Genomic DNA, 24,005 nt, shown 5'->3' with positions numbered 1-24,005 from the left:
TTGCAGTCAAGGTGGATAGGATGCTGCAAGAGGAAATGCAGATCCCACTTCAGCAGTCAATTTTCTGGACTGACAGCACAACGGTTCTGAAGTACATCGATAGTGAGACTGCCCGCTACAAAACTTTTGTGGCAAATAGAATCACACTCATACGAGAGGCCACTAAACCATCTCAGTGGAGGTATGTCAGAACGTCGCAGAACCCAGCTGACAAAGTAACCAGGGGTATGAAAGCCAAAAAGTTAATGGAAGATAAAGACTGGATAAATGGCCCAGAATTCCTTTCACAGCCAGAAAGTGAATGGCCACAGAGACCAGACAACCTGAATCAGAGCATGCAGAATGACCCGGAGGTGAAAAGTGTCACGGTAAACACCATCACTACAGAAGAAAAGCTTGGTTGTATGAACAAGTTACTTGATTATTACGACAGTTGGAACCGACTGAAGAGGGCAACTGCATGGATAATGAAAGCTAGAGAACTATTGATCAACCTGAAAAACAAAAGAAGAGAGTTTCAAAGTGAGATCAGTCAAACGGAAAAGGATCCAGTGAAGCAGAAGTTGCATGTGCAGCAAAGTATGGAAAGGTACAAGACTACCATGGAAAAGAAAGCACTTACCTTGGAACAGCTGACGACGGCAGAAGCAGAAATCATCCGGTACAGCCAAGCCCAATGTTTTCCTGAGGAGATTGATGCACTCTGCAATAGTAAGTCTGTCAAGAAAAGCAGCCAGTTGCACAAACTCGATCCCATGTTGAAAGATGGCATCCTAAGGGTAGGAGGACGGCTAGTTAAATCTGCCATGCCAGCGGACATAAAACATCCTGCGATACTGTCCAAACACTCAAGAGTTGCATTCCTCATCCTGAGTGACATCCATGAGAAGATCGGTCACTGCGGGCGCAATTACATGTTATCGCAGTTGAGAGAGAAGTTTTGGATCCCACAAGCAACCTCCGCCATCAGGAAACTTATATCCAAATGCATGGTTTGCAGAAGACGACAAGGACGAGTTGGTGAACAGAAAATGGCACCTCTGCCGTAAGATCGTCTTGTACCAGACAAGCCGCCATTCACAAATGTTGGAATTGATTACTTCGGCCCATTTGAAGTGAAACGGGGCCGGAGCACTGTCAAAAGGTATGGTGTGATGTTCACCTGCCTCACCATCAGAGCAGTGCACATTGAGGTGGCTGACAGTCTGGACACAAGTGCTTGTATCAATGTCCTTTGTCGCTTTGTAAGTAGAAGAGGACAGGTCTCCATAATGCGATCCGACAATGGCACCAATTTTGTTGGTGCTGAGAAGGAATTGAGAGAGGCACTGAAAAACCTGAACCAATCAGAAATTGAGAAAACAATGCAAAAGAAAGGCATCAAGTGGATTTTCAATAGTCCAGCGGCATCACATCAAGGAGGGATTTGGGAGCGGCAGATCCGTTCAGTTCGCAGGATTCTTAGCGTTCTGCTTAAGGAACAGACCCTCACCGACGACAGCCTTCAAACACTTCTTTGTGAGGTTGAAAGCATAATAAATGGCCGACCCATAACCAGCGTGTCAGATGATCCACACGACTTGGATCCTCTGACCCCCAACCACCTGTTGTTGATGAAGACCCAGCCTAACCTACCACCAGGAATCTTCAACCCGGATGATCTATACACAAGGAAACGCTGGAGGCAAGTACAATATCTTGCAGATCTATTCTGGCGCAGATGGACTCGCGAATACCTCCCCCTCCTCCAGGAACGCCAGAAATGGACGAGACAGAAGAGGAACTTTGAACCTGGAGATGTAGTGCTAGTAGTCGATAGTTCATCTCCACGCAACACTTGGATCATGGGAAGAATAATACAAGTCCTACCTGACTTCAGTGGAACTGTGCGCCGTGTGAAGTTGCAAACAAAAAACAGCATCCTAGAGAGATCTGTGCATAAGCTATGCTTATTGCAAGAATCCAAATGAAAAGAAAAAAAAGGGGACTTTTTTATTTAAAGATTGTTTATTTGTAGCTTATTGATAGTCTTGATTTGATGGCTCTTAGTTTAAGTTCATTGATAATTGCGTAATCTTACAGTATACCCAATTAGGGGCCGGATATGTAAGAGCCATAAAGCAGAAAAGATAGAATGTGGAAATATGTACAATTTATATTTTATTTTATTCTTAATTCATGTCATTGTGTAATTCATAATTCTAAGAAAATGATTATTAATATAAAAATGTTTGATGACGCTTCCTCAGAGTAGCGTAACTGAGAACGTGCAGCACCAGTTCAGTCAGAGCTGCGCAAGGCACGGGAGCATATAGTTTTCTTACCGTACGTGTGTTCACATTTGTAACCGTTTGATTTTCTAAGTAAAGACACCTAAACTCAAAGAACTTGTCATGTCGTGCGCGTGAAGAAATTACTGTGTCTGCAGCTCTAAGTGGTACTTTTTGGAAACTGAAGAAAGTGTCACTACAACTATATTGCAGGTACATGGCTCACTGGGCTGTCTGTCTGAGTGATACAACACTGCTGGTACGAGGCTCACTGGGTCGGCTGTCGGAGTGATGCTACACTGCTGATATAACGCCAGAACAGAGTGCTGGATCACTCAGAGTGTGTGTACAGCCCCGACTGCAGTGTGTATACGTGTGAGTGTGAGACGGAGACAAGCTGTGTGTGTGACATTAATTGCCAAAGGCACAATATGTTCTCAATATGGTGGTGTGTTACAGTAGGAATGCTGGCGCTGGTGTAGCCGACACTGCTAAAAGCAGCAATTGAAGTGTGTGTGTGTGTGTTTCAAACTCTTAAGCAACGATATACTGTAGCTTCAAGACTTCCCAAGCCACCTGTCTGAGTGATGCTACACCACAGCTTTGAGTCTCACTTGGCCGGCTGTCTGAGTGATGGAATACTGCTGGTAAGAGGCTCACTGGGCCGGCTGTCTGAGTGATGGAATACTGCTGGTATGAGGCTCACTGGGCCAGCTGTCTGAGTGACGTTACACAGCTAATGTAACACTCACTGGGCCGGCTGTCTGAGTGATGCTAAACTGCTGATATAAGGCTCAGGGGGCCGGCTGTCTAACTGATGCTGAACTGCTGATATAAGGCTCAGTGGGCCGGCTGTCTAACTGATGCTGAACTGCTGATATAAGGCTCACTGGGCCGGCTGTCTAAGTGATGCTAAACTGCTGATATAAGGCTCAGTGGGCCGGCTGTCTGAGTGATGCTAAACTGCTGATATAAGGCTCACTGGGCCGGCTGTCTAAGTGATGCTAAACTGCTGATATAAGGCTCAGTGGGCCGGCTGTCTGAGTGATGCTAAACTGCTGATATAAGGCTCACTGGGCCGGCTGTCTAAGTGATGCTAAACTGCTGATATAAGGCTCACTGGGCCGGTTGTCTAAGTGATGCTCAACTGCTGATATAAGGCTCACTGGGCCGGCTGTCTAAGTGATGCTGAACTGCTGATATAATGCTCACTGGGCCGGCTGTCTAAGTGATGCTGAACTGCTTATATAAGGCTCAGTGGGCCGCTTGTCTAAGTAATGCTGAACTGCTGATATACGGCTCACTGGGCCTGCTGTCTAAGTTATGCTAAACTGCTGATATAAGGCTCACTGGGCCGGATGTCTAAGTGATGCTAAACTGCTGATATAAGGGTCACTGGGCTGGCTGTCTAAGTAATGCTGAACTGCTGATATAAGGCTTACTGGGCCGGTTGTTTAAGTTATGCTGAACTGCTGACATAAGTCTCACTAGGACGGTTCTCTAAGTGATGCTGAACTGCTAATATAAGGCTCACTAGGCCGGTTGTCTAAGTGATGTTAAACTGCTGATATAAGGCTCACTGGGCCGGTTGTCAAAGTGATGCTGAACTGCTGATATAAGGCTCACTGGGCCGATTGTCTAAGTGATGCTAAACTGCTGATATAAGGCTCATTAGGCCGGTTGTCTAAGTGATGCTGAACTGCTGATATAAGGCTCAGTGGGCCGGCTGTCTAAGTGATGCTAAACTGCTGATATAAGGCTCAGTGGGCCGGCTGTCTAAGTGATGCTAAACTGCTGATATAAGGCTCAGTGGGCCAGCTGTCTGAGTGACGCTAAACTGCTGATATAAGGCTCACTGGGCCGGCTGTCTAAGTGATGCTGAACTGCTGATATAAGGCTCACTGGGCCGCTTGTCTATGTGATGCTAAACTGCTGATATAAGGCTCACTGGGCCTGCTGTCTAAGTGATGCTATACTGCTGATATAAGGCTCACTGGGCCGGCTGTCTAAGTGATGCTAAACTGCTGATATAAGGCTCACTGGGCCGGCTGTCTATGTGATGCCAAACTGCTGATATAAGGCTCACTAGGCCGGTTGTCTAAGTGGTGCTGAACTGCTGATATAAGGCTAACTGGGCCGGCTGTCTAAGTGATGCTGAACTGCTGATATAAGGCTCACTAGGCCGGGTGTCTAAGTGATGCTAAACTGCTGATATATGGCTCACTGGGCCGGTTGTCTAAGTGATGCTACACTGCTGATATAAGGCTCACTGGGCCGACTGTCTAAGTGATGCTACACTGCTGATATAAGGCTCAGTGGGCCGGTTGTCTGAGTGATGCTAAACTGCTGATATAAGGCTCACTGGGCCGGCTGTGTAAGTGATGCTAATCTGCTGATATAAGGCTCAGTGGGCCAGCTGTCTGAGTGACGCTAAACTGCTGATATAAGGCTCACTGGGCCGGTTGTCTAAGTGATGCTGAACTGCTGATATAAGGCTCAGTGGGCCGCTTGTCTATGTGATGCTAAACTGCTGATATAAGGCTCACTGGGCCTGCTGTCTAAGTGATGCTAAACTGCTGATATAAGGCTCACTGGGCCGGCTGTCTAAGTGATGCTAAACTGCTGACATAAGGCTCACTGTGGTGGCTGTCTAAGTGATGCTCAACTGCTGATATAAGGCTCACTGGGCCGGCTGTCTAAGTAATGCTGAACTGCTGATATAAGGCTCACTAGGCCGGTTGTCTAAGTGATGCTGAACTGCTGATATAAGGGTCACTGGGCCGGCTGTCTGAGTGATGCTGAATTGCTGATATAAGGCTCACTGGGCCTGCTGTCTAAGTGATGCTAAACTGCTGATATAAGGCTCACTGGGCCGGCTGTCTAAGTGATGCTAAACTGCTGATATAAGGCTCAGTGGGCCGGCTGTCTGAGTGACACTAAACTGCTGATATAAGGCTCACTGGGCCGGCTGTATAAGTGATGCTGAACTGCTGATATAAGGCTCAGTGGGCCGCTTGTCTATGTGATGCTAAACTGCTGATATAAGGCTCACTGGGCCTGCTGTCTAAGTGATGCTAAACTGCTGATATAAGGCTCACTGGGCCGATTGTCTAAGTGATGCTAAACTGCTGATATAAGGCTCAGTGGGCCGGCTGTCTGAGTGACACTAAACTGCTGATATAAGGCTCACTGGGCCGGCTGTATAAGTGATGCTGAACTGCTGATATAAGGCTCAGTGGGCCGCTTGTCTATGTGATGCTAAACTGCTGATATAAGGCTCACTGGGCCTGCTGTCTAAGTGATGCTAAACTGCTGATATAAGGCTCACTGGGCCGGCTGTCTAAGTGATGCTAAACTGCTGACATAAGGCTCACTGTGGTGGCTGTCTAAGTGATGCTCAACTGCTGATATAAGGCTCACTGGGCCGGCTGTCTAAGTAATGCTGAACTGCTGATATAAGGCTCACTGGGCCGGTTGTCTGAGTGATGCTCAACTGCTGATATAAGGCTCACTGGGCCGGCTGTCTAAGTGATGCTAATCTGCTGATATAAGGCTCACTAGGCCGGTTGTCTAAGTGATGCTGAACTGCTGATATAAGGCTCACTGGGCCGGCTGTCTAAGTGATGCTAAAAAGCGGATATAAGGCTCACTAGGCCGGTTGTCTAAGTGATGCTGAACTGCTGATATAAGGGTCACTGGGCCGGTTGTCTAAGTGATGCTGAACTGCTGATATAAGGCTCACTAGGCCGGTTGTCTAAGTGATGCTGAACTGCTGATATAAGGCTCACTGGGCCAGCTGTCTAAGTGATGCTAAACTGCTGATATAAGGCTCAGTTGTCTAATTGATGCTGAACTGCTGATATAAGGCTCACTGGGCCGGTTGTCTAAGTGATGCTACACTGCTGATATAAGGCTCACTGGGCCGGTTGTCTAAGTGATGCTGAACTGCTGATATAAGGCTCACTGGGCCGGCTGTCTAAGTGATGCTAAAAAGCGGATATAAGGCTCACTAGGCCGGTTGTCTAAGTGATGCTGAACTGCTGATATAAGGGTCACTGGGCCGGCTGTCTGAGTGATGCTGAATTGCTGATATAAGGCTCACTGGGCCTGCTGTCTAAGTGATGCTAAACTGCTGATATAAGGCTCACTGGGCCGGCTGTCTAAGTGATGCTAAACTGCTGATATAAGGCTCAGTGGGCCGGCTGTCTGAGTGACACTAAACTGCTGATATAAGGCTCACTGGGCCGGCTGTATAAGTGATGCTGAACTGCTGATATAAGGCTCAGTGGGCCGCTTGTCTATGTGATGCTAAACTGCTGATATAAGGCTCACTGGGCCTGCTGTCTAAGTGATGCTAAACTGCTGATATAAGGCTCACTGGGCCGATTGTCTAAGTGATGCTAAACTGCTGATATAAGGCTCAGTGGGCCGGCTGTCTGAGTGACACTAAACTGCTGATATAAGGCTCACTGGGCCGGCTGTATAAGTGATGCTGAACTGCTGATATAAGGCTCAGTGGGCCGCTTGTCTATGTGATGCTAAACTGCTGATATAAGGCTCACTGGGCCTGCTGTCTAAGTGATGCTAAACTGCTGATATAAGGCTCACTGGGCCGGCTGTCTAAGTGATGCTAAACTGCTGATATAAGGCTCACTGGGGTGGCTGTCTAAGTGATGCTCAACTGCTGATATAAGGCTCACTGCGGTGGCTGTCTAAGTAATGCTGAACTGCTGATATAAGGCTCACTGGGCCGGCTGTCTAAGTGATGCTAAACTGCTGATATAAGGCTCACTGGGGTGGCTGTCTAAGTGATGCTAAACTGCTGATATAAGACTCACTAGGCCGGTTGTCTAAGTAATGCTGAACTGCTGATATAAGGCTCACTGGGCCGGCTGTCTAAGTGATGCTAATCTGCTGATATAAGGCTCACTAGGCCGGTTGTCTAAGTGATGCTGAACTGCTGATATAAGGCTCACTGGGCCAGCTGTCTAAGTGATGCTAAACTGCTGATATAAGGCTCACTGGGCCTGCTGTCTAAGTGATGCTAAACTGCTGATATAAGGCTCACTAGGCCGGTTGTCTAAGTGATGCTGAACTGCTGATATAAGGCTCACTGGGCCGGCTGTCTAAGTGATGCTAAAAGGCTGATATAAGGCTCACTAGGCCGGTTGTTTAAGTGATGCTGAACTGCTGACATGAGGCTCACTAGGCCGGTTGTCTAAGTGATGCTGAACTGCTGATATAAGGCTCACTGGGCTGCTTGTCTATGTGATGCTAAACTGCTGATATAAGGCTCAGTAGACCGGTGGTCTAAGTGATGCTGAACTGCTGATATAAGGCTCACTGGGCCGATTGTCTAAGTGATGCTAAACTGCTGATATAAGGCTCAGTAGACCGGTGGTCTAAGTGATGCTGAACTGCTGATATAAGGCTCACTGGGCCGGCTGTCTAAGTGATGCTAATCTGCTGATATAAGGCTCACTAGGCCGGCTGTCTAAGTGATGCTAAAAAACTGATATAAGGCTCACTGGGCCTGCTGTCTAAGTGATGCTAAACTGCTGATATAAGGCTCACTGGGCCGGCTGTCTAAGTGATGCTAAACTGCTGATATAAGGCTCACTGGGGTGGCTGTCTAAGTGATGGTCAACTGCTGATATAAGGCTCACTGGGGTGGCTGTCTAAGTAATGCTGAACTGCTGATATAAGGCTCAGTGGGCCGGCTGTCTGAGTGATGCTAAACTGCTGATATAAGGCTCAGTGGGCCGGCTGTCTAAGTGATGCTAAACTGATGATATAAGACTCACTAGGCCGGTTGTCTAAGTAATCCTGAACTGCTGATATAAGGCTCACTGGGCCGGCTGTCTAAGTGATGCTAATCTGCTGATATAAGGCTCACTAGGCCGGTTGTCTATGTGATGCTAAACTGCTGATATAAGGCTCACTAGGGCCGATGTCTAAGTGATGCTGAACAATGCTACACTGCTAGTATGAGGCTCACTGGGCCAGTCCTCTGTGCGTTGCTATACCCATTAGGCCTCCTGGGCTAAGCGGGACCTTCCTCTATGGCTAAGAACTCATTTTGGGCCAGCTAAGTGGCTCTGCACTGTAGTCTGGAGGGAGTGTCCTCCTCCCAGCTGGAGAACTGTGGGTGTGGGTGTGAGTGTGTGGGTTTTGTGGGTTGTTTTGTTGTTTGTGTATTTTACTACTAATGTAAAGCATCCTTTTTTGTTACTATTGTAAAGCACCCTTGGGTGTAATATACCAAAAAATATTATTATTATAATTTCAGGCTCAGTAATCTTTCTGAAGTGCTATTATGGATCACTGTACAAAATAGACGTGTGAGGTTTTAGCTACTGATAAACATTATCACTGTAAACAAATAAATAAACACCATCAACACGTCTGTGTTACTCAGACTGGAGGACTGCCAGCCAGAACAGAGCGCTGGATCACTCAGAGTGTGTGAACAGCCCCGACTGCGGTGTGTATACGTGTGAGTGTGAGATGGAGACGAGCAGAGCTGTGTGTGTGACATTAATTGCCAAAGGCACAATATGTTCTCAATATGGTGGTGTGTTACAGCAGGAACGCTGGCGCTGGTGTAGCCGACACTGCTAAAAGCAGCAACTGAAGTGTGTGTGTGTGTGTGTGTGTGTTTCACACTCTTTCCTTTGATGTAAGTGCTGCTCATATGGAGTTTGATTAGGGCTTTGATATGAGCCACGCCAGCGCTGCAGAGACAGCAGAGGGAGGGAGTGTGTGTGTGTGTGTGTGTGTGTGTGTTTCTGTGGTTCAAATTCAGGACAAATATAAGACACACTATCTGTTTGAGGACCTGTTCAAACCTACATACGGTTACACACATTATTCTATATGTGTGTCTGTGCTCACTGTGCACTGTTCACTTTATTAGGTATGTCTATCCTGTATCTCCACTCAGTGTCTATTTAATCAGGTCTGCTTAACATAAACAGCACCAGGAAAGGGTCGAAGGCACATAAACACATTATTTAACACAACTTACCGCGGCAGTAAATGTGTTACTGCTTGTAAAAAACCTCAGATATTTAAAATAAAAGCAGATAAATATACTATACAGTGCAATTAAGTAGAAGTATTGTGTGTGTGTTACTCACAGTGTGGACTCTCTTTAGCTCCTGACTGCAGTAGTGTTTTAGCCATTGGGACATTATTGGTCAGTATGGCAATGTCCAGGGGCAGTAGCCCCTCGCTGTTTGGAGTGTTTAGGTCCAGTTCCTCAGCGCTGAACTCCTTCAGAAGAGTCTGCACCAGCTCCAGATCCTGCTGCTCCACCGCCTCAAACAACACACCATTACCCTGCAGCTACACACACACACACACACACACAGCATTATGACCCACAATGTCAGCCAGTGATAGTTTACCAACTTTTGACCTTCACTCATTGGCCATTTTATCAGAAACATCTACAATGTAAGTCCACTTCATTAAAAACACCTACCTTCTACCTCCACTAACTGGCCACTTTATTAGAAACACCTACCTTCTACCTCCACTAACTGGCCACTTTATTAGAAACACCTACCTTTTACTTCCACTTACTTGCCACTTTATTAGAAACACCTACCTTCTACCTCCACTAACTGGCCACTTTATTAGAAAAACCCTGTACTTCCACTAACTGGCCACTTTATTAGAAACACCTACCTTCTACCTCCACTAACTGGCCACTTTATTAGAAAAACCCTGTACTTCCACTAACTGGCCACTTTATTAGAAACACCTACCTTCTACCTCCACTCACTGGCCACTTTATTAGAAACACTTTGTACTTCCACTCATTAGCCACTTTATTAGAAACACCTACCTTGTACTTCCACTCACTGACCACTTTATTAGAAACACCTTGTACTTCCACTAACTGGCTACTTTATTAGAAACACTTGTACTTTCACTAACTGTCCACTTTATTAGAAACACCTACCTTCTTCCACTCTCTCAGTAACTTATGCTATTCGCCTATCCTTATAGGTCCACTACCCTATTCATCAGACAGCAGGGCCGCTGTTGACCTGATATTATTTGGGTGGTGGGCCATTCACAGTGCCTGACATTGAACTTTGTGTGGTGCTGATATTAGTGTACCAAACACAGCAGTTTGTGTATGTTCCTCACCGCGGTGGCCTTGCGTATGTCCTCCCTGTCAGAGCGTCCAGTGGCCATGGTGTCATCTGATCCAGGGTTAGTGCGGAATTTTCCCGACAGGTTCCTGTAGAGCCTGCGGGCCGCGCTGGGGGGTGATGAGCACGACACACTGGAACACTTCCTCACCATCAACCCCCGTGACTCTGGAACCTGCTGAGTCATCTTACACTCTGCCCTGATGAGAGGAAGAGATTGCTCATTAGAGAGCTGGAGCAAGACTACAGAGGTACCTTCACAAAACTACTTAAAATAGGCATCGCTGAACATGAGAAGAAATTACTTGGAAAGAAGGTCATAACCATTACAGTATGAGTACACTACCTATCTTATCAAACTCTTTACAGAATGACAACTCTAAAAATAAGCAGGGTCCACATCTAGGATCACCTGAGATCATTCTCTCAATTTGTTCATCTCTTCTTAAACTCTCCTCTAAAGGTTCTTCATAGAACGTGATCCTCATGTGTTTCATATCTAAACGCTCCATTATCTTCATCACTACTTTCCAAACCCGCTGCAGCAGCTTCAGCAGCTGGAAACTCTGACGCCGTTTCACACGAGTCGCCGATGTGGACGGAATGAAGAATAATGAATGGTTTCCGGCGTGACGGTCAGTCCTTAGTGATCTCCTGAGTGTCCGTTGGTCAGTTTCACACAGAATGTAGACGGACACACGAATCCAGCAGCTCCACACGGTGAGAGGCTGATGACGTGTATCTCAGCCCCTCTTCATAGGCTCATAACTGCAGATGTGAGTCTCGTAGGATCTCGTGATGAGATGGAATGGAAAGGGCAGCTCTACGGAGTCAGGAAAGGTTTGAACTGGATTTCTGAGCTGAATCATCACAAAGATACACACAGATATAGAGACAGAGAATTTGGGGCGTGGGCACGTTGGTGGACCCAGAGGGTTAAAGCTGGCCACAAGTGGGATTTTATCAGTTGCATTCTGAATTGCTATCTGCAAGCCCAGTCTTTGCAGTGCGTTTTATCCATTCCGTGTGAAAAAGTTTTGCTTTCCGAGCTCTTCCTGTCTGTTCTTGGCCTCATAAGCTAACAAAGTTTCTGCCAATAGTCAGCAGCCTAGCTGGCAAGACCAGGGGAACGCTGACCTGACATTGAGGTTAAGAACCAATTTAATGTGATATTTTCTGCTTCCTCTGTTTGTAATTCTTTGTTTCTCTACTTGTACACTACTCAGATGAGTGTGGGTGTATCCACTGCATACGCTCCACCAAATCCCATCTAATGTATTCTCACAGATGTCATGTAGACATCTGTAGAGGGGTGTATCGGTAACAGGTAGAGGGGTGTATCGACCTCAAACTTGTACATTTGTCCAAATTGGTGGTCACCAGTCCATCTCCTGAAGACACACCACCAACCCCAAATCAAACACACCTCGCTCAGCTGATCCAGAACTACTGACGGCAGTAACTGGACTGTGATCAGGTGTGGTGTGGCTGGAGCTGAAGTCTGCAGGTAGGGAGATCTCCAGGAGCATGTCGATGGACACTGTTTCAGCATGTCAGTGTTTCAAATACTTATTGTTTTTACTAATTTTCAGTACTACATCCGCACACTACGTGTCCATTTGCACTTTTTTTTGTATTCCACCAAGTCAGAACTCCCTGCTTGTCACTGGTGGGCATTTTTATGTTGCTATGGAAATGAAGGAATTTCTACAATACATCTGGAGCAGTAAACAATCTGACACTCTGCTGTTGCACAGAGGTTTACAATGACGCTGTGCTTTTTATGCTTTTCTAATTTTCAAAAGCCTTTTCACAAGATAGAATCACCAGCAAGCTGGATACCTTAGCAAGTGACCTACGAGCTCTGTATGATCTTAAATTTGCCTTCCTGGTCAAACCACTTAAATGTTATCCAAGCCAAATCTTCACTGTTGAAAGTATTAAAGCTAATATTTTCAGGATTATGTAAAACCGATTATGTAAAAAAGGGAGGAGGAAGAGACATTGCTTCTTTCATTTCTGAGAAAGTTACTTTTGCCATTCACGACAAAAAGTAGATTGGCTAAATCCAATGATGCAGCCACACTCATTTACCTAAAGCTGAAATCTGCTGAACTTTCCTGTCGTGCAGCAAAGCAGATCTCACTGTACCGCAAGCCATCATGCACCGCGCGATGCAGCAGAGCTCTCCACTGCAGTGGATGGGATGCGATGGGGCAAAGTTGTAAAGGGATGCAGAAGCGTAACAGTTCACTAAAGCAGAACAGGCCTGGCAGACAGTGGGATGGAAAAACTGGAACTTTCCACCACAGGCTAACAGTCTGCACGTACATATAAGTCACATACATGCACACGCTGTCCCCACCCTGCTGTGTGTGTTCAGTGATAATGGAGAGTTTATTTTAGAAAAGGCAGGTATGTGCAGCGAGAGATAAAAGAGTGTGTATTTGTGGCCATGGAGATCAGTTTCAAAGACTGGGTTAAATCTACAGGCTTAAACCTTCACACACACACACACACACACACACACACACACACACACACACACACACACACACACAGCCGCTCACAAGCTAAAGAATGACCACTCCACACACAGCCTAAAGAATGAGCAGATGAAAGAGAGAGGGATGAAAGAAAGGAGGATAAAGAGAGAAAGACAAAAGAAACCAGTATAGCACATGCTAACAGCCGCTACACACACACACACACACACACACACACACACACCAAAAGTCCCCAAATATGTCTGGAGTGTGTTTGTGTGTGCATCTGGTGTCACTCACTTTTGTACTGGTGTTGCTATATTTCTGAGGACTTCTGTATAAATGTGAAAATCTCAAACTAAAAAGATTTTTTCCTCAGATATCAAAACACATACACACTGTACATTTTGTGTAAGGTTCACTGTGCCATTCAAGCTGAAACAGACACACAGTTGGAATGTCCTTACATGGAAAAGGATACCTTTTTCAATCCATAAAATGACATGAAATGAAAAACGTGTAACGCTGTGCAAGCTACTCTCCATTCTGCAAAAGTGAAAGCAGCGTGGACAGCTTTTTCACTAAATTCAAAAACTGAAACTTTTCCAAACATAACACGGATGTCTTTAGTCCAGCTGATTGTGGAGCTGATTGTGGAGATCCTAACATTGCCCATGACAAAGCAGAGGAGCAAACTAATCTTGATGTTTGTCACAATGTTCTGTTTGCTGGGACACTGCCAGCTTGGTTGTTGCCAAGCCAACACCAAAGACAGATGTGATTGGCTGAGCCTGAGTAACCAAAACCTAAACCTAACCCTAACCCGAGTAACCAAAACCTACACTTACCATTAATCTTAACCACACTGAACCTTTTGCTGTAAGGATCAGCAAAAGTGTACAAACCTAGAATGTTGTTCTATAATCAGTCCTCACAAAGTGCTAAAGACAAGTACACACACGCACACACACGCGCACACACACACACACACACACACACACACACACACACACTGCAGTTGAAGAGGCATGTTTTAAGTGCCGAGGCTGAATTTCAATGCAGAGTGGAAAGTCTCACAGTGGGCAAAATATAAATCAGTCTAAGAATAGTGGCACATCGTACTGCTGGTAATCACCTGAATGGAAAGATGCTTTCATTAGCCATCTTCCCGCTTTACACACACACACACACACACACACACACACACACACACACACACACACACACACACACACACACATTGACACTGCTGTGAGGATCCACGCTTCATCACACCTGTTATTATTGACTGTTTTATTTACAGGGTGAAGCTCTCTGTACTGTAACTTATATCATACATCACTCTGTGATCATCAGATTAATGTTTAATTGAATTTTTTCATCACATTAATCCAAACATACAGAGACAAAACAAAGGAAACACCACATGAAATGCTTACACTGATTGGTTACTTTATGAGCCCCACCCACCTTACAGCCCCAACTAAGGAGAAGCACAGCTACAGGTTGGAGCTCATCTGTTTCTGGAGGTTTTCAACTCCCTCTACTCCATTCATCATTGGTCAGTTTCACAGGACTGCTGTGGTCCAACCAGTCAATCAGACCAACCAATTAAAATCAAACTAACCATTGAAAATTCCATACATTCTATGAGTAACCAGGGATCAGACTGGACCAGAACAATCCATGGCAGTGTTACAGCATCGTCTAGGTACCTTTCTACCACTGATCCTTTCCATGGCTTTCTGTTTAGAAAACCAGCTGGACATTTAACCTGATTCACAGACAGAATAAGGACCACTCATCTTTAGGAAAGCTTTGTTCAGACCAGCTATCCTCTGCTGTGTTGATGTATTCGTGTTTATCCAGAATAGAAACAGTGCTTTAATCTGAGCTGAACAGAGGCTGATTCAGTGTTTGTGAGTTAGGACTTGGAATAATATATTTTCCTAAATGAATTAAATCAGTCTGCAACAGTTGCAACAACATCAAGTACATTTTTGTAAGTTTAATAAGCTTTCAAACTTTACTAGGAAAACCTGTGCACCTGCTCAATCATGCAACTATCCAATCGGCCAATCATGTGGCAGCAGTGACCAGAGATATGGGTCAAGATCTTCAGTTAATCAAGCTTCAGAACGGAGGGAAAATGTGCTCTAAGAGACTTTGAGCATGACATGTCTACTGAGTTTACACAGAATGAAGTTGATGAAGGAGGTCAGAGATAATTGAACAGACCTGGTCCAGCTTTCCAGCTGCAGTAACCTGAAACATCCCTCTTTATAACAGTGGTGATCAGTAAAGCATCTGTGAATATCCAATGTTGAGGTGGATGGGCTACAACAGCAGAACTCCACATCAGGTTCCAGTCCTGCCAGCCAAGAACAGCAATCTGAGGAATATGAGCCTATAATTAACACAGGATCACCAAAGCTGGAAAGCTGAGGGTCCAAAAACAAAAAAAAAACGTCCCCTGCTCTGATGAATCAAGATTTCTCCTGAAACTCGCAGATGGTGGGGTGAGAATTTGGTGTAAACAGCATGGATCTATGGAACCAACCCACCTTGTTTCAAGAGACCAGGAGGTTTACAGCACACATCGGATACCCCCAAGTCAACCATCACTCGAATGCAACAGTCTATCTGAATATAGTTGCTGACCATGTGCAACCCTCTGTGGTCAGTTTACCATCTTCTAATGGTGACTTCTAGCAAGAAGATGGGTTTGTCTGAAGGCACAAGTCAAACGGGTTCCATGAACATAATGAGTTCAGTGTTCTTTAACTGCCTCTCCAGTCACCAGATCTGAATCCAATAGAGAACATATTAGACCAAGAAATGTGAGCATGAATGTGCCACTGACACATCTGCAGCAACTTCATGATGCAGGCATATCAACAATGTCTAAGGAATGTTTGCAGTACCTTTCTGAATTCATTCCATAAAGAATGAGGAAAGGCTGTTATGAGAGCAAAAGTTGGACCTACCAAGTCTGACAACATTGTTGGTGAGTGCATCGAGTGTATCATAACAAAAGCTTAGCAACACCATAGGAAACACCTGGGATACCATAGCAACAGCCTAGTAACATGTTAGGAACCACTTGGGATACCATGGCAGTGGCCTAGCAACACCTTAGCAACCACCTGGAATACCATAACAATGGCCTAACAACACCTTAGGAACTGCCTGTAATACCCTAGAAACAGTTAAGCAACACCTTAGCAACCACCTGGAATACTATAGGACTGACCAAGTAACAACACAGCAACCACTGTTAGTAGAGGTAAAGCTCATGTTTGGTTGTTTTAGCTTCAGCATTTTACTGCTGAAGCTATTCGAAATGTAAATATTTTGTCAGAAATTTAGAAATATTTTATTACTATTAGGGAAAAAATGGGAACTTGATCTAAACTTTATATTCGCAGGCTGTGATTAATCCAAATTAAGATATACAGACTGAGATTAATTAGAGTTAGATACTCAGACTGTGATTAATCCAGAGTTAGATACTCAGACTGTGATTAATCCAGAGTTAGATACTCAGACTGAGATTAATCCAGAGTTAGATACTCAGACTGAGATTAATCCAGAGTTAGATACTCAGACTGTGATTAATCCAGAGTTAGATACTCAGACTGAGATTAATTCAGTGTTAGATACTCAGACTGAGATTAGTCCAGAGTTAGATACTCAGACTGAGATTAATCCAGAGTTAGATACTCAGACTGTGATTAATCCAGTGTTAGATACTCAGACTGTGATTAATCCAGTGTTAGATACTCAGACTGTGATTAATCCAGAGTTAGATACTCAGACTGAGATTAGTCCAGAGTTAGATACTCAGACTGAGATTAATCCAGAGTTAGATACTCAGACTGAGATTAATCCAGAGTTAGATACTCAGACTGTGATTAATCCAGTGTTAGATACTCAGACTGTGATTAATCCAGAGTTAGATACTCAGACTGAGATTAATCCAGAGTTAGATACTCAGACTGTGATTAATCCAGAGTTAGATACTCAGACTGAGATTAATTCAGTGTTAGATACTCAGACTGAGATTAGTCCAGAGTTAGATACTCAGACTGAGATTAATCCAGAGTTAGATACTCAGACTGAGATTAATCCAGAGTTAGATACTCAGACTGTGATTAATCCAGTGTTAGATACTCAGACTGTGATTAATCCAGAGTTAGATACTCAGACTGAGATTAATCCAGAGTTAGATACTCAGACTGTGATTAATCCAGAGTTAGATACTTAGACTGAGGTTAATTCAGGGTGGCGGCACGGTGGCATGGTGGGTAGCGCTGTCGCCTCACAGTAAGGAGGGCCTGGGTTCGATTCCCCGGCCGGGCGGTCCTCTCTGTGTGGAGTTTGCATGTTCTCCCCGTGTCTGCGTGGGTTTCCTCCGGGTTCTCCGGTTTCCTCCCACAGTCCAAAGACATGCAGTCAGGCCAATTGGACATGCTAAATTGCCCCTAGGTGTGAGTGTGTGAGTGAGTGACTGTCTGTCTGTGTCTGTCTGTCTGCCCTGTGATGGACTGGCGACCTGTCCAGGGTGTATCCTGCCTTCCGCCCGAAGACTGCTGGGATAGGCTCCAGCACCCCCCCGCGACCCTGACGGAGAAGCGGCTTAGAAAATGGATGGATGGATGGATAATTCAGGGTTAGAGACTCAGACTGAGATTAATCCAGGGTTAGATACTTAGACTGAGGTTAATTCAGGGTTAGATACTTAGACTGAGATTAATCCAGGGTTAGATACTCAGACTGAGATTAATCCTCATGTGTGTGAACATGAAAGTGTGACAAACAGCCAGTCATGTGAAACATGGGGAGGAATCGCCAATGAAGAAAAAAGAAATCAATAACCTCTTAAATGGTAACATTAGAACCACAAATGAACATCCGATCATCAGCAATACACAAATTACCCGTTTACAACTGCATGTAATACAAGCAGTTTGTGGTGGGCATTGTATTATTCAGCACATCGTTTTGCAGTGTATTTTCTAGGAAGATGGGGAGCCCCCAGAAAAATCCTGCTTTAGGCCCCCAAAAGGCTGGAGCCAGCCCTGGCAGAGAGAGTAGAGGTAGAGAGAGAGAGAGAGAGAGAGAGAGAGAGAGAGAGCGAGAGAGAGAGAGCGAGAAAGAGAGCATATAGAGAGTTGTCGTGCTCTCTCTCTCTCTCTCTCTCTGGGGTTCTCTCTGGGTTCTATATGTGTCTCTCTCAGAAGGAACTGAAACCTGACTCTTGGCACCAGACAGGCTGGAGGCAGGCAGACTGGACCAATTCACAAGGGGAGTGTGTGTGTGTGTGTGTGTGTGTGTGTGTGTGTGTGTGTGTAACTGGGTCTGACAGTAAGTGAGGTGGGGGCAGTGGGAGGGGGCACTGAGGGCGGTATTACTGCTGTGTGTGTTACCAGGGTCAACATTAACCCCTCTTATCTACTACTAGGCCAAGTGGAGCCAGTCTAACCCTACGACCCCTCACACACACTCACACTGGCGCGTGCAGGCAGCGGTATGAGAGCTAATCAGATGGAATGTCCATTTCAAAGCTATTCTGACCGCGCCGCTTGTCACCACAAAGATCTTTACATAGCAACCACTTTCCACCTATATATACGAGAAGGACTCACATGTAGATGATGTTAGTGCAGGAATCAACCGCTGTAAAAAGCCCCGCGCTCTGCACACATATGCATGGTATATTTGAGTATAATGGGTATAAAGATATGTGTCAGATAATTAAAGGCGTGCACTGAGTCTGAGGAAATGAATGAACATGTTTTATTTCTGAAGACTGGTCTTTCGCCTTGTGGAACCGAGCTTCTCACTGATGCACCATTCTGAGAATTTGACGATGGGACTTTCTCATTTAAACCTGCTGCCAGAGGAGTTACAGGGTGTGAAACACCCACATTGGCCACACTGAACCCTGGCTTGTAGAAACGGAGCTTTCTGTGAGATATCTTGTTGTTTTCTATCACTGTGTAAAAGAGGCACAAGGCTTCTATTACAGTTGGATGCACTGTGTTTTTTTGTAATTAGTTTTCAGGGTAATGATAAAGCACAACTGAAGTGTGACATATATTCCTATTTCTATGGTTTTTGTCTACTTTTCCTCTTTGTTAGATTCTGTATGCAACAACATCACTAAGAGATGACATCATTAACAAGGAAGAACAGATAGAGCAAATGAAATAGCAAAGAGACTTAAAGAGTTAAACAAAAGAACCCACTAAATGTTTCACTTTTTACACCGATCTACGCAGATCAGTAGCTTGAGTTTCCGTTAAGGGGGTCCTGGTTATAGCCTTGGGGGGTCACTAGCAAGCAGTACCAGCATCCCAGAAATATGAGAGATTATAATGACTACAGCTAAGCTGCTTCACTGTAGTTAAATCACTATAAAATAAACCACCTACACAATAACCGGAGAATAAATAAACCCTACACTCCATCACATTTACCTGCCTAGTTCCTACAACAACTATTTCACAGACAAACACTAATACTAGTAAGTTCAGCTAAGTTCCCACAGTCAGGAGAAACAGTGGAGCGGGCTAAGCTGTGCTTACATGTTGGAAAAATGCCATTATATGTGTTGCCAACAATAAATGTTGCCATGGTGACAGTGTCTGGCAAAAATTGCTGATGACCTAAGAAGAACTCTGGTGGTCACTTTAATTTATTTAATGTGAAAAAAAAATGATGAGGATGCAAGGAAAATCTAGCCTGTATAATAAGAGCTCAGACTGTTGGGTGGATTCAGTTGTACAATCTCTTGGCAGTGGCCAGGTTTTCCATCAGCACTGCTGCAGCACTATGGGTTTTAGTACTAGACCAATGTGACTAATAACATCACATAAATTATTTTTCATTGGCATCTTTGAGTAACCACTATTCCCAGTATCTACACCATATAGCTATATGAGGAGTAAAGCATGTGTACATTGACTCGGTTCATCTAAAGGCTTCCTCTAAACTTGTGCTTGGCATTAGCAGTGAATGTTCTTTGAGTGCGATTTATTTCTTTGTATATGTGGTCCACCTCAAGTTCTATCTCCAAGCCCAAGATTACACTGATGACAATCTGACCTCTGATTGAAAAGCTTCAGGCAAAAACAAACAGCAATTTTCATTTGTTCCACAACATGTTCTCCAGAACATTTTCCACAAGACAGTCCCGTCTAGTCAACATGTTGAACAGTGACGATGTGTGTGCAGGAAAAGGCCAGAGCTGCTTTAGTTCTGGGTTGTAAACAGCACCATGCAGGAGGAGGACAACTTCATGGGTTTCAGAAGTAAGGACGGAGGGAGGGTGGACGGATACTCTTATGGATTCGGTGGGCCATCAGATTCGTCAGATGTGAATGATCTGTGCAGAACTACAGGCATCGGTTTCTGTTCTTAGTGGACCTTAATGGAACATCTCACAGGCTGCAGTCTAGAACTTGAAGACTCTACTGGATGTCCAATAAGTATAATTTGACTGAATTCTTGAGTGAAAATACACAGACAGATACTCCCACCTGAATACAGTCTTGCGTTCTGTTAACCGCCCACTCGTTCAGCTTTCCCTCTGCTGCAGGACTTTCCTCAACATCTGGAGTCAGTAGCATAGATCCTTAATGACCTCAGCTCCCCTTAAGGCCTCCACACTGACAGACGTTACAGAATGATGGACTGGATAGCTGGACAGGACCCACAAATGCTGGACGAGAAAACCTATAAGCTCTCAGGTGGTTCTGAGTGGTTTAAAACTACAGCTGAGGATTTGTCAGGAATACACAAGACAGTTTCCTTTTCTTTGAGTCCAAAGAAGATCAGTATTTGTGAAAAATCAAAGATTTGAAGAGCCACACACTGGATCTGAATGCAGGCGTATTGATTTAGAGTCTGACGATGTGGGATATTTGCACAGCCTGTTTCTCGAGTTCCGCGACCCTGACGGAGAAGCGGATTAGACAATGGATGGATGGATGGATGGATGGATGTTTCTCGAGTTCTAACTCTGAACCTCTAGCTTTTCATGTTGGCTCTCGTGTTGAAAGCTAAGTGTTAACGAACAGAGTGGCAGTGTGGCCCAGATACACGGAATCTAGAGAAAAGGCTCTGAGCCTGTATTGTTTCCAAGCTAAATTCTAAGTGAACATTTTGTGATACATACACATTCCAGTAGATCTAGATGTCACATTCACAAGTCAGTAAGCTACTGAGGGTAAACAAATGTATAGCCCTCTTATACGAATGATCAGCGAAGTAAAGTTGACTATCCATTTGGTAAAGGATCTCTGTAATACATGCTTACAGTCTGCAGTGTAAGCCCTGGCCAACACATGAGCTGTAGTAGTCTGAGGCCCTGTATGCTAATCATTAGCATCTGATCACTGTGATCTGATCATCATTATCCAATCACGATAAGGCATGTTACTACCCCTTTATCTTTATATGCAGCTTAGAGAATTATACCGATCAGATCTCACTTCCTTGTGCAATATTTCCATATTTAAATCATGCATATTTAATCACACATATTTAATGCTTAACCCCTTAAAGGCCCAGGCATACATTGACTTCAGTGCAAACTGGCTGAGTGTGTAATAGAAGTGTACGATAGAACTTTGGGCACTCCGGTGGGCTCTGGCCATAAAAGGGGTTAATAAAACATTTTGCAGTCAAAAAGAACTGGAGTGCAGGGAGGTCTGTGTAGTGTCTTCCAAAGATGGAAAATTGCTTTTCATAAGCTTCCATTTGAATTCCTGCGCCGGTGCCTGAAATAACTTTAATGAGCATGACGAATGAACATAGCCAAGCTAGAAATGTTACCTTTACATGTATGCAGATCCAACTACCTTGGGATAAGGACAGCTACACTATATGGCCAAAAATATGTGGACATCTGACCATCACAACTAAATAAGCTTGTTAGACGTCCCATTCCAAAACCATGAACATTAATATGGAGTTGCCCCCCTTTGCAGCCCTAACAGCCTCCAGTCTTCTGGGAAGGTTCTGGATTTTGGAGAGAGTCTGTGGGAATCCGTGGTCATTCAGCCAGAAGAGCATTGGTGAGGTCAGGCACTGATGTTGGTCAAGAGGGTCTGGCTCACAATCTCCGTTCCAGTTCATCCTGAAGGTGGTCAGTGGGGTTGAGGTCAGGGCTCTGTGAGGCCACTGGAGTTCCTCCACACCAAACTGGTCACTCCATGTCTTCATGGAGCTGCTTTGTGCTCAGGGGCTCAGTCCTGCTGGAACAGGAAAGGCTCTTCCCCAAACTGCTGACAAAAAGCTGGAAGCTTAACTGTGTAAATTGTCTTTGTGCTGTAGTATCAGCATCACCCTTCACTGGAACTGAGAGGCCCAAACCCTGAAAAACAGCCCAGCTCATCATCCCTCCTCCACCAAACTTTACTGTTGGCTCTGCGTTCCGGTAGGGAACGTTCTCCTGACATCCACCAAACCCAGATTCATCATCAGACTGACAGATAGAGAAGCTGGTTCATCTCTCCAGAGAATGGAGAAACTGGAAGGGAAATTGGAAGCATCAGCATGTGATCCACGCAAACTCTTCAACATTTTCTCCTCTCTTCTCAACCCTCCTCCTGCCCCTGCACCCTGTTCTCTCACCCCTGAGGAGTTTGTCACCTTCTTTGAGGAGAAGGTTGATAGAATCCGCCTGTCTTTTCCCTCTGTCCCCACACCTTCCACTAGACCGCATCATCTCATTCTCAATCCCTTAAACTGTTTTTCTTCTCTTTCCACAGATGCTGTCCTTCAACTGATCAAATCCAGTAACCCAAAAACCTGCCCACTGGATCCCATCCCATCGGCATTGTTTCAGTCTCTATCTGAGGACCTACTGCCCTTCAGCGCATTTCTCACCAACAAGTCCTTGGCATCAGGTGAAGTTCCATCAACTTTCAAGACTGCAAGAATACTCCCCATCTTGAAGAAACCCATGCTTGACAGCTATGATGTCAACAACTGCAGACCGGTATCACTTCTTTCTTTCCTTTCAAAAATTCTTGAACATGCCGTCGATAATCAACTTTCTCTCTTTCTCACAGAGAACCAGCTCCAAGACCCCAACCAGTCTGGCTTCAAACCAGCACACTCTACAGAATCTGCCTTCATCGCAGTGAACCTCCAATCTGCAAGATCAGCCAAACTGTCATCTGTCCTGATCCTTCTTGATCTCTCAGCAGCTTTTGACACCCATGTCAACCATGTGATCCTTCTGGACATCCTCAACAACCTCGGAATCACTGGTTATGCGTGGAAGTGGTTCAAGTCCTATCTGGAGGATCGCTCTTATCAGGTAGCATGGAGAGGGTTCACATCCTCTCCATGCAGATTCTCCACTGGTGTCCCCCAAGGCTCGGTCCTGGGTCCTCTTCTCTTTTCTCTTTACACTAGCTCTCTTGGTGATGTAATATCTTCTCATGGCTTCTCATCACTTTTATGCTGATGACACTCAACTAATGTTTTCTTTCTCTCCCTCTGATACACAGGTTTCCAGTCGCATCTCAGCATGCCTGTCTGACATCTCTACATGGATGGCAGCTCATCACCTGAAGCTCAATCCCAGCAAGACTGAGCTGATATTCATCCCTGCAACTACAGGTCCTCATCATGATCTCACCATCTCATTCGAGAACTCTCTGATTGTTCCGTCTGTAGAGGCGAGAAGTCTTGGTGTGACTCTGGATGGCCAGTTATCGTTTTCGACTCACATCGCGAACCTGACTCGGTCATGCAGGTTTCTCCTGTACAACATCCAGAGGATCCGACCCATCCTCACCCGAGAGGCCGCCCAGGTGCTAGTGCAGTCTCTGGTCATCTCAAGGCTTGACTACTGCAACTCACTCTTGGCTGGTCTTCCCATGCAGGCCATCAAGCCTCTGCAGCTCATCCAGAATGCGGCAGCACGGCTCGTCTTCAATCTGCCCAAGTTCAGCCATGTCACCCCACTGCTGCGCTCCCTTCACTGGCTTCCTGTAGCTGCATCAGATTTAAACCCTAATGCTGGCCTACAAAGCCAGAAATGGACCAGCCCCTACCGACTTGAT

General features: G+C 45.1%; 1 protein-coding gene across 1 annotated transcript in view; it reads right to left on the bottom strand.

Annotated features, from left to right (window-relative positions):
- LOC108415082 (ankyrin repeat and fibronectin type-III domain-containing protein 1) overlaps positions 1–24,005 on the bottom strand; it is an 83,847-nt gene that overhangs the window by 47,012 nt on the left and 12,830 nt on the right. The window contains exons 2-3 of the mRNA XM_037537291.1: positions 10,431–10,635; positions 9,410–9,617 (exon numbers count right to left, since the gene is read on the bottom strand). Coding sequence (XP_037393188.1) covers positions 9,410–9,617; positions 10,431–10,622 — 400 coding nt within the window. The 5' untranslated portion in view covers positions 10,623–10,635. The remainder of the gene's footprint in view (positions 1–9,409; positions 9,618–10,430; positions 10,636–24,005) is intronic.

The sequence above is a fragment of the Pygocentrus nattereri genome, chromosome 3 (genome assembly GCF_015220715.1).
Source record: "Pygocentrus nattereri isolate fPygNat1 chromosome 3, fPygNat1.pri, whole genome shotgun sequence".
Taxonomy (NCBI): Eukaryota; Metazoa; Chordata; class Actinopteri; order Characiformes; family Serrasalmidae; genus Pygocentrus; species Pygocentrus nattereri.
Note: the sequence above shows the minus strand (reverse complement) of the source record. Positions and strands in the feature narration are given on the sequence as shown.